Source organism: Bombina bombina, chromosome 5, assembly GCF_027579735.1.
Source record: "Bombina bombina isolate aBomBom1 chromosome 5, aBomBom1.pri, whole genome shotgun sequence".
In the NCBI taxonomy this organism is placed as follows: Eukaryota; Metazoa; Chordata; class Amphibia; order Anura; family Bombinatoridae; genus Bombina; species Bombina bombina.
Window position 1 is genome coordinate 628,166,544 of NC_069503.1, and position 16,129 is coordinate 628,182,672.

At 38.2% G+C, this 16,129-nt stretch overlaps 1 protein-coding gene across 1 annotated transcript in view; it reads right to left on the bottom strand.

Annotated features, from left to right (window-relative positions):
- LOC128661578 (dynein axonemal heavy chain 5-like) overlaps positions 1-16,129 on the bottom strand; it is a 671,317-nt gene that overhangs the window by 509,456 nt on the left and 145,732 nt on the right. The window contains 1 exon segment of the mRNA XM_053715820.1: positions 15,176-15,338. Coding sequence (XP_053571795.1) covers positions 15,176-15,338 — 163 coding nt within the window.

Here is a 16,129-nt window from a genome sequence, read left to right on the forward strand (position 1 = left end):
TCCGGAACGCCGACACTTTTGGCGCAAAAAAACGTCAAAAAAATGTATGTCGCCGGAAACAGAAAAAAAAAATTGCGCCAAAAAAGTCCGCGCCAAGAATGAAGCATTTTCATCCCCCGCGAGCCTAATAGCCCACAGGGAAAAAGAAAAAAAAATTGATAAATTCATATGCATTATCCCAAATATGAAACTGACTGTCTGAAATAAGGAATGTTGAACATCCTGAGTCAAGGCAAATAAATGTATATTTAGAACTTTATATAAAAGTGCCCAACCATAGCTTAGAGTGTCACAGAAAATAAGACTTACTTACCCCAGGACACTCATCTACAAGTAGTAGAAAGCCAAACCAGTACTGAAACGAGAATCAGTAGAGGTAATGGTATATATAAGAGTATATCGTCGATCTGAAAAGGGAGGTAAGAGATGAATCTCTACGACCGATAACAGAGAACCTATGAAATAGACCCCGTAGAAGGAGATCATTGAATTCAAATAGGCAATACTCTCCTCACATCCCTCTGACATTCACTGCACGCTGAGAGGAAAACCGGGCTCCAACATGCTGCAGAGCGCATATCAACGTAGAATCTAGCACAAACTTACTTCACCACCTCCATAGGAGGCAAAGTTTGTAAAACTGATTTGTGGGTGTGGTGAGGGGTGTATTTATAGGCATCTTGAGCTTTGGGAAACTTTGCCCCTCCTGGTCGGAATGTATATCCCATACGTCACTAGCTCATGGACTCTTGCTAATTACATGAAAGAAACATACATTTTATAACAATATAGTAATCAAATGGTAACAATATTGGTAACATGGTTATAATTGAGTTACTTAAACTTTTAAATATTTGATAGAATAGATACAATAGATAACCAATGTAAAAACCGATAAAAGGAGCTACAGGATAATGCATAATACCGTGAATCAATGAATATACAACTATATAAACACTGTATATATAAATGATATAAGTACATGCATGGATACAGCTGATATATTTACACATGTATAGATATATAAAAACAGAGGTGGAAATGAATATAAGAACATTATGGAGATTATTCCCAGTAGTTGATCAGATCGTAGTCTGAGTTAAGACCACTGGGGTATTGGGTATTGAGTTTAAAAACCCAAAACATCTCACGTTTATTAAGTAGCTTAAGTCTGTTTGTGCCAGATTTTTGTAAGGAAACTTTCTCAATTACACACCACTTGAACGTACTCAGATCGCTATTGTGTTTGGAAACAAAATGTTGTACAATACGTGATGTAGATTTACCTATGTGAATGGTAGAGAAATGTTCCCTTATTCTAGAGGACACGTCCCTAGTGGTGAGACCAATGTATTGCAGATGGCAAGCTTCACAGGTTATTAAATAGATTACAAATGTGCTGGTACAGTTATGACAACCATATATCTGGTAGGTCTCTCCAGTGACCATCGAATTGAATGTATTAGTAATCTGTGCATGGTCACATGGTTTGCACTTTCTGTGCCCACAACGAAACATACCATGATGTAGTAACCAGGAACTCGTATGCCTAGGGCTGACACTTGTAAGTTTAGTTGGTGATACAATGTTGCCAATAGTCTTACATTTACGATAAGAGCATCTGAGGCCCTGTTTAACAGTGTTTTGCAGTTTGTCATCAGCAGAGAGTAATGAAAAATGTTTTTTTAACAATTTTGCAGATCTCATCGTACTGAGCGCTATATTCAGTTACAAAGGTGACACCCTTGTGACAATTTCTTTTGTTAGATGAATTTTCTCTCAACAGTAAATTCCTATCGAGTCTATCAACTTCATTTCTAGCCCTATTGATAACCTTAGGTGAATAGCCCCTGTCCAAAAGTCTAGTGCTAAGATCATTTGCTTCTTGTACATATTTATGATGCTTAGAACAATTTCGCCTCAATCTGACGAACTGGCCTTTCGCCACCGCATGGGAAACATGTGGAGGATGACAGCTAGAGGCCTCAAGGAGAGTATTACCCGAAATTGGCTTGCGGTAAACCCTTGAGTGTATAGATCCATTCGAATCAGCATTCAATTTAATATCCAAAAAATGTATCTCTTTCTCATTAAACTCAAAGGTGAATAGCAGACCAATCTAGTTACCGTTAAGAAAAGCCACAAATGCCTGGGCCTGTTCAAAGGGGCCATCCCAGACGATCAAAAGATCATCTATATAGCATTGGTAAATCAATATGTGAGAGCTATATGGATTATTATCTCCAAAGATATATAGGACCGCTCCCACCAACCCAAAAACAGGTTGGCATAGGAGGGGGCAAATTTAGCCCCCATAGCGGTCCCACATCTCTGGAGATAAAACACATCTTCAAACGAAAAGAAATTATGGGTAAGTAAAAATGTAGTAACCCTAATGACATACTTCTGAAATGAATCACTGTACTCTGTGTGGTATTTCAAGAAAAATTCAATAGCTTTAAGACTAGCCTCGTGGGGAATGGACGTATACAGCGCCACAACATCCACGGTAAGCCAATTAGATGTCTGTGTCCAGGTAATCTTATTAAGTATATTCAAGACATGCTTGGTATCTCTGGTATAACTAGGCAAAGAGACAACCAGAGGTTGTAAAATACAATCCAACCAGCATGAAAGATTTTCCAAGATGGAATTGATACCACTAACTATGGGACGACCAACCACATTAGTAAGACCTTTATGCACCTTTGGCAGATGATGGAACAGAGGGACATGAGGTGACTCAATGATAAGAAATTTAGCAGTATCAGAGTCAAGAAATCCCAATTCTATTCCATCATCTACCAATGAACGAAGTTCACCTTGAAAACGAAAGGTGGGATCACAAGGGAGGACGGTGTAGTCATTACTGTTCAAAAGCTGACGATGGGCCTCCTTGACATAATCGGCCCTATTCATGACTACAACCGATCCTCCCTTGTCAGCAGCCTTTATGACCAACTCAGTATTTGAGCGCAATTCATTAAGAGCAAGTCGTTCTCTTTGGGTTAGGTTAAAATGAATGTTATCTTGGGTATATTTAAGCTTTTTTAAGTCACTTTCAACCCTTTTAAAGAAGGTCTCAACGATAGGACCTCTGCACTGAATAGGGTAAAAGTCAGACTTGTTTCTGAACTTGGGTAGTGTATTATTAGCAGTATCTGAAATGTTACCCTCCTGTGCAAGCGATTGGAGGGACATGAGATCACATTGTTCAGAGAAATCCAAGTTCAGATTCAAATCGGATTCATGTAACTGTGCATCATTGGTGTGTAGGTCAGTGTCCTCAGAATCCATAGACCTACAGAAATGTTTCTGTAAAGTAATGTTTCTAATTAATCTGTTAAGATCAATTACTGTTTTGAAAAGGTTAAAGTTAAGGGTAGGAGAAAAAGACAATCCTAAACCAAGAACTTTATATTATGTAGCTGTCAAAGTCGTGTCAGATAAATTAATTACTGAGTGGGTCTGTATTTTGTCTGGCCCCTGTTTTCCCTCAAAGGGTACCTGTCCTGTGACTGCTGTGTGGTGGGCCCTCCCCCTTTGGGTTGATCCCTGACCTGCGGAAAAACCTGATCCAGTACGCTATTATTTTGTTGTGTTATATTTAGAGTGGTATTGGATGCTGGAACTACAGAAGGAAAAGGTATTTTGTTTTGGGTTTTGTACTAGGTACCAAAATGCTCTTAAGGCCCGGCATAGAATTGATCTCAGTGGATGCTGTCATTACAGTAGGATCATCACCACTAGAGTTAGCGGTGTCGTCTGATTCGCACTCGCTATCAGAAAAAGTTACTTTTTTAGAAGAAGACTGATTATTAGACTTATTTTTATTAGAGTGTCTCCTGCGCTGTCTACGTTTATGATTCTTGTTGGGACCATTTTGTTCTCTTCTATACTGATTTCTAGTTTTTTTATTCCAAATATAGACTTGGCCTCCATTATAATCAGTACTGTCTCTAATAAACTTGGTGTGTTTAATCTCCATTATTTGTTGTTTAGCCTCCGCTAAGGTGGTGTTTAAAATAGTGTCAAAAGGAACAAAATCAGTATCCATACATCTGTCATTAAAAATAGACTGTAAATCAACAATTTCTTTTCTAACATCAACCAACAAATTGTTTTTATAAACGAGTAACATGTTCATTAATCTCAGTGAGCATTCTGTTAAGATAGAGTTCCAGGAATTAATGAAGTCCTGATCCTCCACCTCAAATGTGGGGAATTTAAAGATTCTGAGACCTCTTGGAATTATTTGCAGCTTTAGGTATCGTTCCAATGTCCATACATCCCATTGGAGTCGTGTTTCTTTAATAAGCAAATTTTCCATCTAATCAAAAAGTTCACTGAGTGAGAAATTGTGTTTGTCCACAGAAAATATACGTTCCATATCCTGAGTTGAACTCCTATTAGGAGCTGCCATGAGAGAAAAATATTGTAAAGTGTCCCCCCCTGCCACGGTTGGCTGCATTTTACTAAGCAAGGCAGGATTAACGGTACTACCCAGGTACCAAAAATAACAGTATCAAAAGAATTAAGTAGCAAAAGCAAAGTAGCGGAAAGCGTGAAAACAGGCTACCAGGAGCCTGAATTACAAAGTCTGAGCAGTACTTACTCACACACAACTCCCAGAGACTGAATCGCCATCCTCATATAAACAAGCCAGCAAGCAAGCAAAGTAAGGTAAAGGTGAGTCGAGCGGCGTCGCAACAAACAGGGGAGGATTTAACTGTCACCTCTTACCCCGTAAGCGCCTGCAACTCTGTTGAACCAGTTCACATCCAAAAGAACAGAGGACGCCCAAACGATCACACCTGCATACACCGCTATCAAACGGTCAAGGGCTAGTTACGCTATCATACGCAGCAGAGGTACGTCATCAATGAGGGAGGAGTAGGTCCGCAATCCAATGCAGCCCCGTAGAGGAATCCTTAGACAGTAGTGGGTAAGCAGGCAGAAATTCAAAAAGTCGCCAAGGATGAAATGTATAAAAATTAACTTTTATTTGAAGAATCCATAAAAACAGGAAACAATAGATCCCAGGGGGGGAAACAGATGATACGAGAGGGGTAAGCAACAGGCTTACGCGTTTTGGCCAAGAAGGGCCGTAGTCATAGCCTAATAGTTACAAATCTGAACTCCCATTTTAAAAGGATTAAGATAATCTGATTGGCTAATACAGATACACCCCTCTCTTAGTTTAAAGAAACATACATTTTATAACAATATAGTAATCAATTGGCAACAATATTGGTAACATGGTTATAATTGAGTTACTTAAACTTTTAAATATTTCTTTCTTTTCGTTTGAAGATGTGTTTTATCTCCAGAGATGTGGGACCGCTATGGGGGCTAAATTTGCCCCCTCCTATGCCAACCTGTTTTTGGGTTGGTGGGAGCGGTCCCACATCTTTGGAGATAATAATCCATATAGGTCTCACATATTGATTTACCAACGCTATATAGATGATCTTTTGATCGTCTGGGATGGCCCCTTTGAACAGGCCCAGGCATTTGTGGCTTTTCTTAACGGTAACCAGATTGGTCTGCGATTCACCTTTGAGTTTAATGAGAAAGAGATCCATTTTTTGGATATTAAATTGACTGCTGATCCGAATGGATCTATACACTCAAGGGTTTACCGCAAGCCAATTTCGGGTAATACTCTCCTTGAGGCCTCTAGCTGTCATCCTCCACATTTTTCCCATGCGGTGGCGAAAGGCCAGTTCGTCAGATTGAGGCAAAATTGTTCTAAGCATCATGAATATGTACAAGAAGCAAATGATCTTAGCACTAGACTTTTGGACAGGGGCTATTCACCTAAGGTTATCAATAGGGCTAGAAATGAAGTTGATAGACTCGATAGGAATTTACTGTTGAGAGAAAATTCATCTAACAAAAGAAATTGTCACAAGGGTGTCACCTTTGTAACTGAATATAGCGCTCAGTATGATGAGATCTGCAAAATTGTTAAAAAACATTTTTCATTACTCTCTGCTGATGACAAACTGCAAAACACTGTTAAACAGGGCCTCAGATGCTCTTATCGTAAATGTAAGACTATTGGCAACATTGTATCACCAACTAAACTTACAAGTGTCAGCCCTAGGCATACGAGTTCCTGGTTACTACATCATGGTATGTTTCGTTGTGGGCACAGAAAGTGCAAACCATGTGACCATGCACAGATTACTAATACATTCAATTCGATGGTCACTGGAGAGACCTACCAGATATATGGTTGTCATAACTGTACCAGCACATTTGTAATCTATTTAATAACCTGTGAAGCTTGCCATCTGCAATACATTGGTCTCACCACTAGGGACGTGTCCTCTAGAATAAGGGAACATTTCTCTACCATTCACATAGGTAAATCTACATCACGTATTGTACAACTTTTTGTTTCCAAACACAATAGCGATCTGAGTATGTTCAAGTGGTGTGTAATTGAGAAAGTTTCCTTACAAAAATCTGGCACAAACAGACTTAAGCTACTTAATAAACGTGAGATGTTTTGGGTTTTTAAACTCAATACCCAATACCCCAGTGGTCTTAACTCAGACTACAATCTGATCAACTACTGGGAATAATCTCCATAATGTTCTTATATTCATTTCCACCTCTGTTTTTATATATCTATACATTTGTAAATATATCAGCTGTATCACTGCATGTACTTATATCATTTATATATACAGTATTTATATAGTTATATATTCATTGATTCACGGTATTATGCATTATCCTGTAGCTCCTTTTATCGGTTTTTACATTGGTTATCTATTGTATCTATTCTATCAAATATTTAAAAGTTTAAGTAACTCAATTATAACCATGTTACCAATATTGTTGCCATTTGATTACTATATTGTTATAAAATGTATGTTTCTTTAAATTAAGAGAGGGGTGTATCTGTATTAGCCAATCAGATTATCTTAATCCTTTTAAAATGGGAGTTCAGATTTGTAACTATTAGGCTATGACTACGGCCCTTCTTGGCCGAAACGCGTAAGCCTGTTGCTTACCCCTCTCGTATCATCTGTTTCCCCCCCTGGGATCTATTGTTTCCTGTTTTTATGGATTCTTCAAATAAAAGTTAATTTTTATACATTTCATCCTTGGCGACTTTTTGAATTTCTGCCTGCTTACCCACTACTGTCTAAGGATTCCTCTACGGGGCTGCATTGGATTGCGGACCTACTCCTCCTCCCTCATTGATGACGTACCTCTGCTGCGTATGGTAGCGTAACAAGCCCTTGACCGTTTGATAGCGGTGTATGCAGGTGTGATCGTTTGGGCGTCCTCTGTTCTTTTGGATGTGAACCGGTTCAACAGAGTTGCAGGCGCTTACGGGGAAAGAGGTGACAGTTAAATCCTCCCCTGTTTGTTGCGACGCCGCTCGACTCACCTTTACCTTACTTTGCTTGCTTGCTGGCTTGTTTATACGAGGATGGCATTTCAGTCTCTGGGAGTTGTGTGTGAGTAAGTACTGCTTAGACTTTGTAATTCAGGCTCCTGGTAGCCTGTTTTCACGCTTTCCGCTACTTTGCTTTTGCTACTTAACTCTTTTGATACTGTTATTTTTGGTACCTGGGTAGTACCGTTAATCCTGCCTTGCTTAGTAAAATGCAGCCAACCGTGGCAGGGGGGGACACTTTACAATATTTTTCTCTCATGGCAGCTCCTAATAGGAGTTTAACTCAGGATATGGAACGTATATTTTCTGTGGACAAACACAATTTCTCACTCAGTGAACTTTTTGATTTGATGGAAAATTTGCTTATTAAAGAAACACGACTCCAATGGGATGTATGGACATTGGAACGATACCTAAAGCTGCAAATAATTCCAAGAGGTCTCAGAATCTTTAAATTTCCCACATTTGAGGTGGAGGATCAGGACTTCATTAATTCCTGGAACTCTATCTTAACAGAATGCTCACTGAGATTAATGAACGTGTTACTCGTTTATAAAAACAATTTGTTGGTTGATGTTAGAAAATAAATTGTTGATTTACAGTCTATTTTTAATGACAGATGTATGCATACTGATTTTGTTACTTTTGACACTATTTTAAACACCACCTTAGCGGAGGCTAAACAACAAATAATGGAGATTAAACACACCAAGTTTATTAGAGACAGTACTGATTATAATGGAGGCCAAGTCTATATTTGGAATAAAAAAACTAGATAGTATAGAAGAGAACAAAATGGTCCCAACAAGAATAAACGTAGACAGCGCAGGAGACACTCTAATAAAAATAAGTCTAATAATCAGTCTTCTTCTAAAAAAGTAACTTTTTCTGATAGCGAGTGTGAATCAGACGACACCGCTAACTCTAGTGGTGATGATCCTACTGTTATGACAGCATCCACTGAGATCAATTCTATGCCGGGCCTTAAGAGCATTTTGGTACCTAGTACAAAACCCAAAACAAAATACACTCTTCCTTCTGTAGTTCCAGCATCCAATACCACTCTAAATATAACACAACAAAATAATAGCGTACTGGATCAGGTTTTTCCGCAGGTCAGGGATCAACCCAAAGGGGGAGGGCCCACCACACAGCAGTCACAGGACAGGTAACCTTTGAGGGAAAACAGGGGCCAGACAAATACAGACCCACTCAGTAATTAATTTATCTGACACAACTTTGACAGCTACACAATATAAAGTTCTTGGTTTAGGATTGTCTTTTTCTCCTACCCTTAACTTTAACCTTTTCCAAACAGTAATTGATCTTAACAGATTAATTAGAAACATTACTTTACAGAAACATTTCTGTAGGTCTATGGATTCTGAGGACACTGACCTACACACCAATGATGCACAGTTACATGAATCCGATTTGAATCTGAACTTGGATTTCTCTGAACAATGTGATCTCATGTCCCTCCAATCGCTTGCACAGGAGGGTAACATTTCAGATACTGCTAATAATACACTACCCAAGTTCAGAAACAAGTCTGATTTTTACACTATTCAGAGCAGAGGTCCTATTGTCGAGACCTTCTTTAAAAGGGTTGAAAGTGACTTAAAAAAGCTTAAATATACCCAAGATAACATTCATTTTAACCTAACCCAAAGAGAACGACTTGCTCTTAATGAATTGCGCTCAAATACTGAGTTGGTCATAAAGGCTGCTGACAAGGGAGGATCGGTTGTAGTCATGAATAGGGCCGATTATGTCAAGGAGGCCCATCGTCAGCTTTTGAACAGTAATGACTACACCGTCCTCCCTTGTGATCCCACCTTTCGTTTTCAAGGTGAACTTCGTTCATTGGTAGATGATGGAATAGAATTGGGATTTCTTGACTCTGATACTGCTAAATTTCTTATCATTGAGTCACCTCATGTCCCTCTGTTCCATCATCTGCCAAAGGTGCATAAAGGTCTTACTAATGTGGTTAGTCGTCCCATAGTTAGTGGTATCAATTCCATCTTGGAAAATCTTTCATGCTGGTTGGATTGTATTTTACAACCTCTGGTTGTCTCTTTGCCTAGTTATACCAGAGATACCAAGCATGTCTTGAATATACTTAATAAGATTACCTGGACACAGACATCTAATTGGCTTACCGTGGATGTTGTGGCGCTGTATACGTCCATTCCCCACGAGGCTGGTCTTAAAGCTATTAAATTTTTCTTGAAATACCACACATAGTACAGTGATTCATTTCAGAAGTATGTCATTAGGGTTACTACATTTTTACTTACCCATAATTTCTTTTCGTTTGAAGATGTGTTTTATCTCCAGAGATGTGGGACCACTATGGGGGCTAAATTTGCCCCCTCCTATGCCAACCTGGCATATTGATTTACCAACGCTATATAGATGATCTTTTGATCGTCTGGGATGGCCCCTTTGAACAGGCCCAGGCATTTGTGGCTTTTCTTAATGGTAACCAGATTGGTCTGCGATTCACCTTTGAGTTTAATGAGAAAGAGATCCATTTTTTGGATATTAAATTGACTGCTGATCCGAATGGATCTATACACTCAAAGGTTTACCGCAAGCCAATTTCGGGTAATACTCTCCTTAAGGCCTCTAGCTGTCGTCCTCCACATGTTTCCCATGCGGTGGCGAAAGGCCAGTTCGTCAGATTGAGGCGAAATTGTTCTAAGCATCATGAATATGTACAAGAAGCAAATGATCTTAGCACTAGACTTTTGGACAGGGGCTATTCACCTAAGGTTATCAATAGGGCTAGAAATGAAGTTGATAGAATCGATAGGAATTTACTGTTGAGAGAAAATTCATCTAACAAAAGAAATTGTCACAAGGGTGTCACCTTTGTAACTGAATATAGCGCTCAGTATGATGAGATCTGCAAAATTGTTAAAAAACATTTTTCATTACTCTCTGCTGATGACAAACTGCAAAACACTGTTAAACAGGGCCTCAGATGCTCTTATCGTAAATGTAAGACTATTGGCAACATTGTATCACCAACTAAACTTACAAGTGTCAGCCCTAGGCATACGAGTTCCTGGTTACTACATCATGGTATATTTCGTTGTGGGCACAGAAAGTGCAAACCATGTGACCATGCACAGATTACTAACACATTCAATTCGATGGTCACTGGAGAGACCTACCAGATATATGGTTGTCATAACTGTACCAGCACATTTGTAATCTATTTAATAACCTGTGAAGCTTGCCATCTGCAATATATTGGTCTCACCACTAGGGACGTGTCCTCTAGAATAAGGGAACATTTCTCTACCATTCACATAGGTAAATCTACATCACGTATTGTACAACATTTTGTTTCCAAACACAATAGCGATCTGAGTATGTTCAAGTGGTGTGTAATTGAGAAAGTTTCCTTACAAAAATCTGGCACAAACAGACTTAAGCTACTTAATAAACGTGAGATGTTTTGGGTTTTTAAACTCAATACCCAATACCCCAGTGGTCTTAACTCAGACTACGATCTGATCAACTACTGGGAATAATCTCCATAATGTTCTTATATTCATTTCCACCTCTGTTTTTATATATCTATACATTTGTAAATATATCAGCTGTATCCATGCATGTACTTATATCATTTATATATACAGTGTTTATATAGTTGTATATTCATTGATTCACGGTATTATGCATTATCCTGTAGCTCCTTTTATCGGTTTTTACATTGGTTATCTATTGTATCTATTCTATCAAATATTTAAAAGTTTAAGTAACTCATTTATAACAATGTTACCAATATTGTTGCCATTTGATTACTATATTGTTATAAAATGTATGTTTCTTTAAATTAAGAGAGTGGTGTATCTGTATTAGCCAATCAGATTATCTTAATCCTTTTAAAATGGGAGTTCAGATTTGTAACTATTAGGCTATGACTACGGCCCTTCTTGGCCGAAACGCGTAAGCCTGTTGCTTACCCCTCTCGTATCATCTGTTTCCCCCCCTGGGATCTATTGTTTCCTGTTTTTATGGATTCTTCAAATAAAAGTAAATTTGTATACATTTCATCCTTGGTGACTTTTTGAATTTCAACCTTACAGTACATACATACCATGCACTTTATTACTTGTCAATCAAGCTTGTGCACAATACAGTAGGAATCAATTAGTACACTGAGATGTGGGAGTGTGCACAAGGTACCAATATTTGTCTTAAAGGGACAGTTTACTCCAAAACAAACTTTAATTTTTCAGATAGGGCATGTCAATTTAAACAATTTTCAAATCTATCACCAATTTTGCTTTGTTCTCTTGGTATTCTTAGTTGAAAGCTAAACCTAGAAGGTTCATATGCTAATTCCTAAACCCTTGAAGGCCGCCTCTCATCTCAGGGCATTTTAACAGTTTTTCACCACTAGAGGGTGTTAGTTCATGTGTTTCATATAGATAACACTGGAGTTCCTAATAGCCAGCACTGATTGGCTAAAATGCAAGTCTGTCAAATGAACTGAAATAAGGGAGCAGTTTGCAGAGGCTTAGATACAAGATTATCACAGAGGTAAAAGGTATATTTAATATAACTGTGTTGGTTATGCAAAACTGGGGAATTGGTAATAAAGGGATTATTTATCTTTGAAAACAATAAATATTCTGGTGTAGACTGTCCCTTTAAATAAAGCAAAGTTCTTGTCATTTCATTAGAACAATGTGCAAGCAGCTTCTGTATCCACCTATTGAAAAGCCATGTGGAATTCATGTTCCTGGTCTCCTTTGCTGTGGCCAATTAACATGACCTGTAAATGAGCTTGTGACCTGATCTAACAATCACTGTGTCGAATTTTGCACTACAGTCTCAATGAAGCAAAATAGAATAAGCAGACAATTCAGCGGAATTTTACAGCAAAAGCAAGCAACAAATTATTGATATATATATAAATTAATTAATTAAGCTCCAATCCTCAAGTACCCCTAACAGGACAGATTTTCATAATATTTGAACTAGAGCACAGGTGAAATAATCAGCTGATCAGTAACCATGGTTACTAACCTGCTCTCACCCACAAGCTGATTATTTCACCTGTGCACTGGTTCAGATACCATGACAATTTGGCTTGTTAGGGGTACTTGAGGGACGAAGTTGAGAAACATTGATTTACACAAATTGCAGCAAATTTAAAAATCTAGTTTGCATTTGGCCCCTCCAGGAGGGGTTTAATGTCCCTTTAAGTAGATTATACACTTTTATCATGGATTTTGCCTTAGGGAAATGTATGAGTCTATCCCTCTTATAAACAATAGAATCCTAGTCCTCCTGATGGAATGTCACACTTGTCCCTAGTACAATCTGCAATTGATTAGAAAATGCCAAAATAAAAGAACAGAAGGGTCATCCTTAATTATGTGCACATTAATTATAAATTCAGTTCTTTAAGGCACTTTTTATGTCTCTGGCACATGTGCATTGTGCATATTACAGGTAGGAAACCCTTTATCCAAACTGCTTGGAACCAGTAAAGGTTTGGATTTCAGAATAGTTTGGGTTTTAGAATATTTGTATATTTGCATCTGTAAAATGGGAACAAGTGTAAACAATATCTTAGATAATTTAAGCAATATTTACATTTCATAATACAGCTTATACATGCAAGCCTAAATGTAATTTTATACATCTTTTGTTAGTTTTCTATACATAGTACCATCATAAGACAGAACAGTACTGTAATCAGAAAGGTTAAGAGACAGTATAGTCAAAATAAATCTTTCATGAATCTGATAAAGCATGCAATTTTATACAACTTTCCAATTGACTTTTATCATCAAATTGGCTTTGTTCACTTAGCATTCTTTGTTGAAAGATAAACCTAGGTAAGCTCATATGCTAATTTTTAAACGCCACGTCATATCTCGGTGCATTTTGACACTTTTTCACAGCTAGACAGTACTAGTTCATGTGTGCCATATAGATAACATTGTGGAGTTATTTATGAGTCAGCACTGATTGCCTAAAATGCAAGTCTGTCCTGGGCCATCTTTAATACAGGGCAAAAGGGGCAGCTGCCCAGGGCCCAGTCTTTGTTGAGGGGCCCAAGAGTTTTTTTTGGTTCATGCCAGACTGCTTATGTCATGTGACATGGGGGGACACACAGTCAGCCCTAATACTGTCACAGTCAAAAGTTCTCTGCTTATATTTATTTGTGAGAAACATTGCAAGACTGTGCCGGTGTCATGTGACATGCCAAGTTAGTGCCATGTGCTGTTTTAGATGTGCACTGTTCAGCACTGAATGCTAAGCTCTAACTCGGCATCCAGCCAATACCACTGTATCAGAAAAGGTCCTGCTGGGGTTACCACTGTTACCAGGTAACTGCTCTGGTGGTGGGGATTGTTTCTGGGTAGGGCTGACTGTAGGCTCATGCAGCAGAAAGCTGGAGTGGCAGGCACGTGAGGATTTGAGCATCTGTGCAGCTGCACACACTGCTCTCTCCAGTCTTGAGGCTGTGTGACTCGTCTCACACTATATCCATGCAGCCTTGGGCAGACAGCATCCAGTCTGCTGGTCCCTTTAGCCCTGCTCTTTCTGCTGTTGCCCTAAGATCACCTAACTGAAGTTTGTTAGGGGAACAGTGCTTTGTAGAAAGGTGTCAGTGGGAAGAATAAGTGAGTGCACACACGCCCCTCCCCCATTAAGCATTGTCTAGTGCAGGGTGAGAGGGAACTTGTTCCTAGCAAAGAAGTGACATGTGCTGCTGTGGTTGATGTATAGTGTCATGCTGATACTTCACACATTAAGGTAAGGTTTATTTTTATAGTTTTGGTTTTTTTTTCTCTCTGTCTCAAATTTTACAGCTCCCCATAGCAGTTCTGCTTTTCCAGTCAGTAAACCTATATTTGTCTGTACCTCCATGCTTCCTCTTCATTCTTTACCTTGCTTTACTCCTGTTGGCTGCCCTAAATCTCTTTAACCAGCTAACCTCACACCAGAATCACATTCAAAAGCATATTAAATTAATCCACAGTGGAGGATATTATATATTTATTTACGTACTGCTTAGGTCCAGTATCACATATTGCAATTTATTTCATTTTTTTCTTAAATGATTAGCCCACCGCTGGGCTAATAATAATAAAAAAATATATAACATAAATTGATTTAGTTGTTTTTTGCGATGTTGGGGCGGAGAGCAAAATTGCATGGGGGGGGGGGCAAGAAAATGTTTGCCCAGGGTCCAGTCAATATTAAAGACGGCCCTGAGTCTGTCAAAAGAACTGAAATAAGGGGGCAGTCTGCAGAGGCTGCAAGGTAATCACAGAGGTAAACATTATATTAATATAACTGTGTTGGTTATCCAGAACTGGGGAATGGGTAATAAAGGAATTATCTACCTTTTTTAAACAATAACAATTCTGGGGTACACTGTCCCTTTAAAAGTTGTTTTAAATAAATATACAGGAGCATTAGTATTTTAGAACACACAAAAAAAAAGATTCAAGCAGAGAAATTTGAGACTTAATTATGTGTGTGGGGGGAACGATAGTTTTTAATAATTTTATTTTTTTAAACAAATATGAATTAAAAAGTTTCGATTTTGGAATAATTCTGTATTAGGGGATTTGAATGTACTGTTTATGGGAATTGTAACATATGCAATAGTTACTAATGAACAGATTTAATGGTTACAAGGACAAAGCAAAATTATAAATATCTGACATTTCTCTAATTGAAACACTTTTAATATAAAACCTTACTTACCGGTTTTGGAAATCCATTAACTCATTGTTGATTTTCTCAATGTCAAGGTCAGTCCAAAGAATGTCATAATAACCAGTGATGTTGTCTATAACTGCATTGTAAAGTCCATAAAGTTTTTGAAGCAAAGCTAGCTCACGTTTAATCCTTTGCAACTCTGTATACTCTGAAGAAGGAAAAAAACACAAAATCTATTTTATTTAATCTTCGCATTTGTTTTTAAACTTTAACTAAGTTACTTAAAATTATCTATGTAATGAGAACAGCAACAGATTTCCCAAAGGTAATTATTTTTCCTGATAGTTATTCCTATCTTAAATTACACTGGAGAGATTTCAGATAACCAGAATAATTATGTGGGGGAAAAAATCCTGGATCTCAAAACTTTAACTGCAGACTTTAAGATACAATCATCTTTTTTTCTGGTAAGTGAAAAACAAATGACATAATGAAAAATACTAAAGCAAAGCAAAGCTGTAGTGAATATCTGTTTGCTTTAAAAACAAAATGTAAAAGTCATTGACCAATTGGAGTAAAATCTTTAAAAAGAAAATAAATATATCAGCAGCTTTATATTTAGGGGTCGATTTATCAAGCTGCGGTGGCAGGGCCATACATATGCGACCCTGTCCGCCGCAGTGCTGCCCCCTAGAGGCGCAGTCAATCTCCGGGACCAGGGAGATTGAAATTCACCACCTTAGAGGTGGCGAAGAAGTTAGGGAAGCAGCAGTCTGATGACCGCTGCTTCATAAATGCGGACTGCAGGTTCTCGTAAGAGCCTGCAGTCGTAGGGGGGCGAAAGTCGGGCGAAAGCCATTAATAAATCGATCCCTTTATGCACAATTGTTAAAAAGCTTAAAGGGACAGTCTACAATAGATTTTTTATTTTTTTAAAAGATAGATAATCCCTGTATTACCCATTCCACAGTTTTGCATAACCAACACAGTTATATTAAT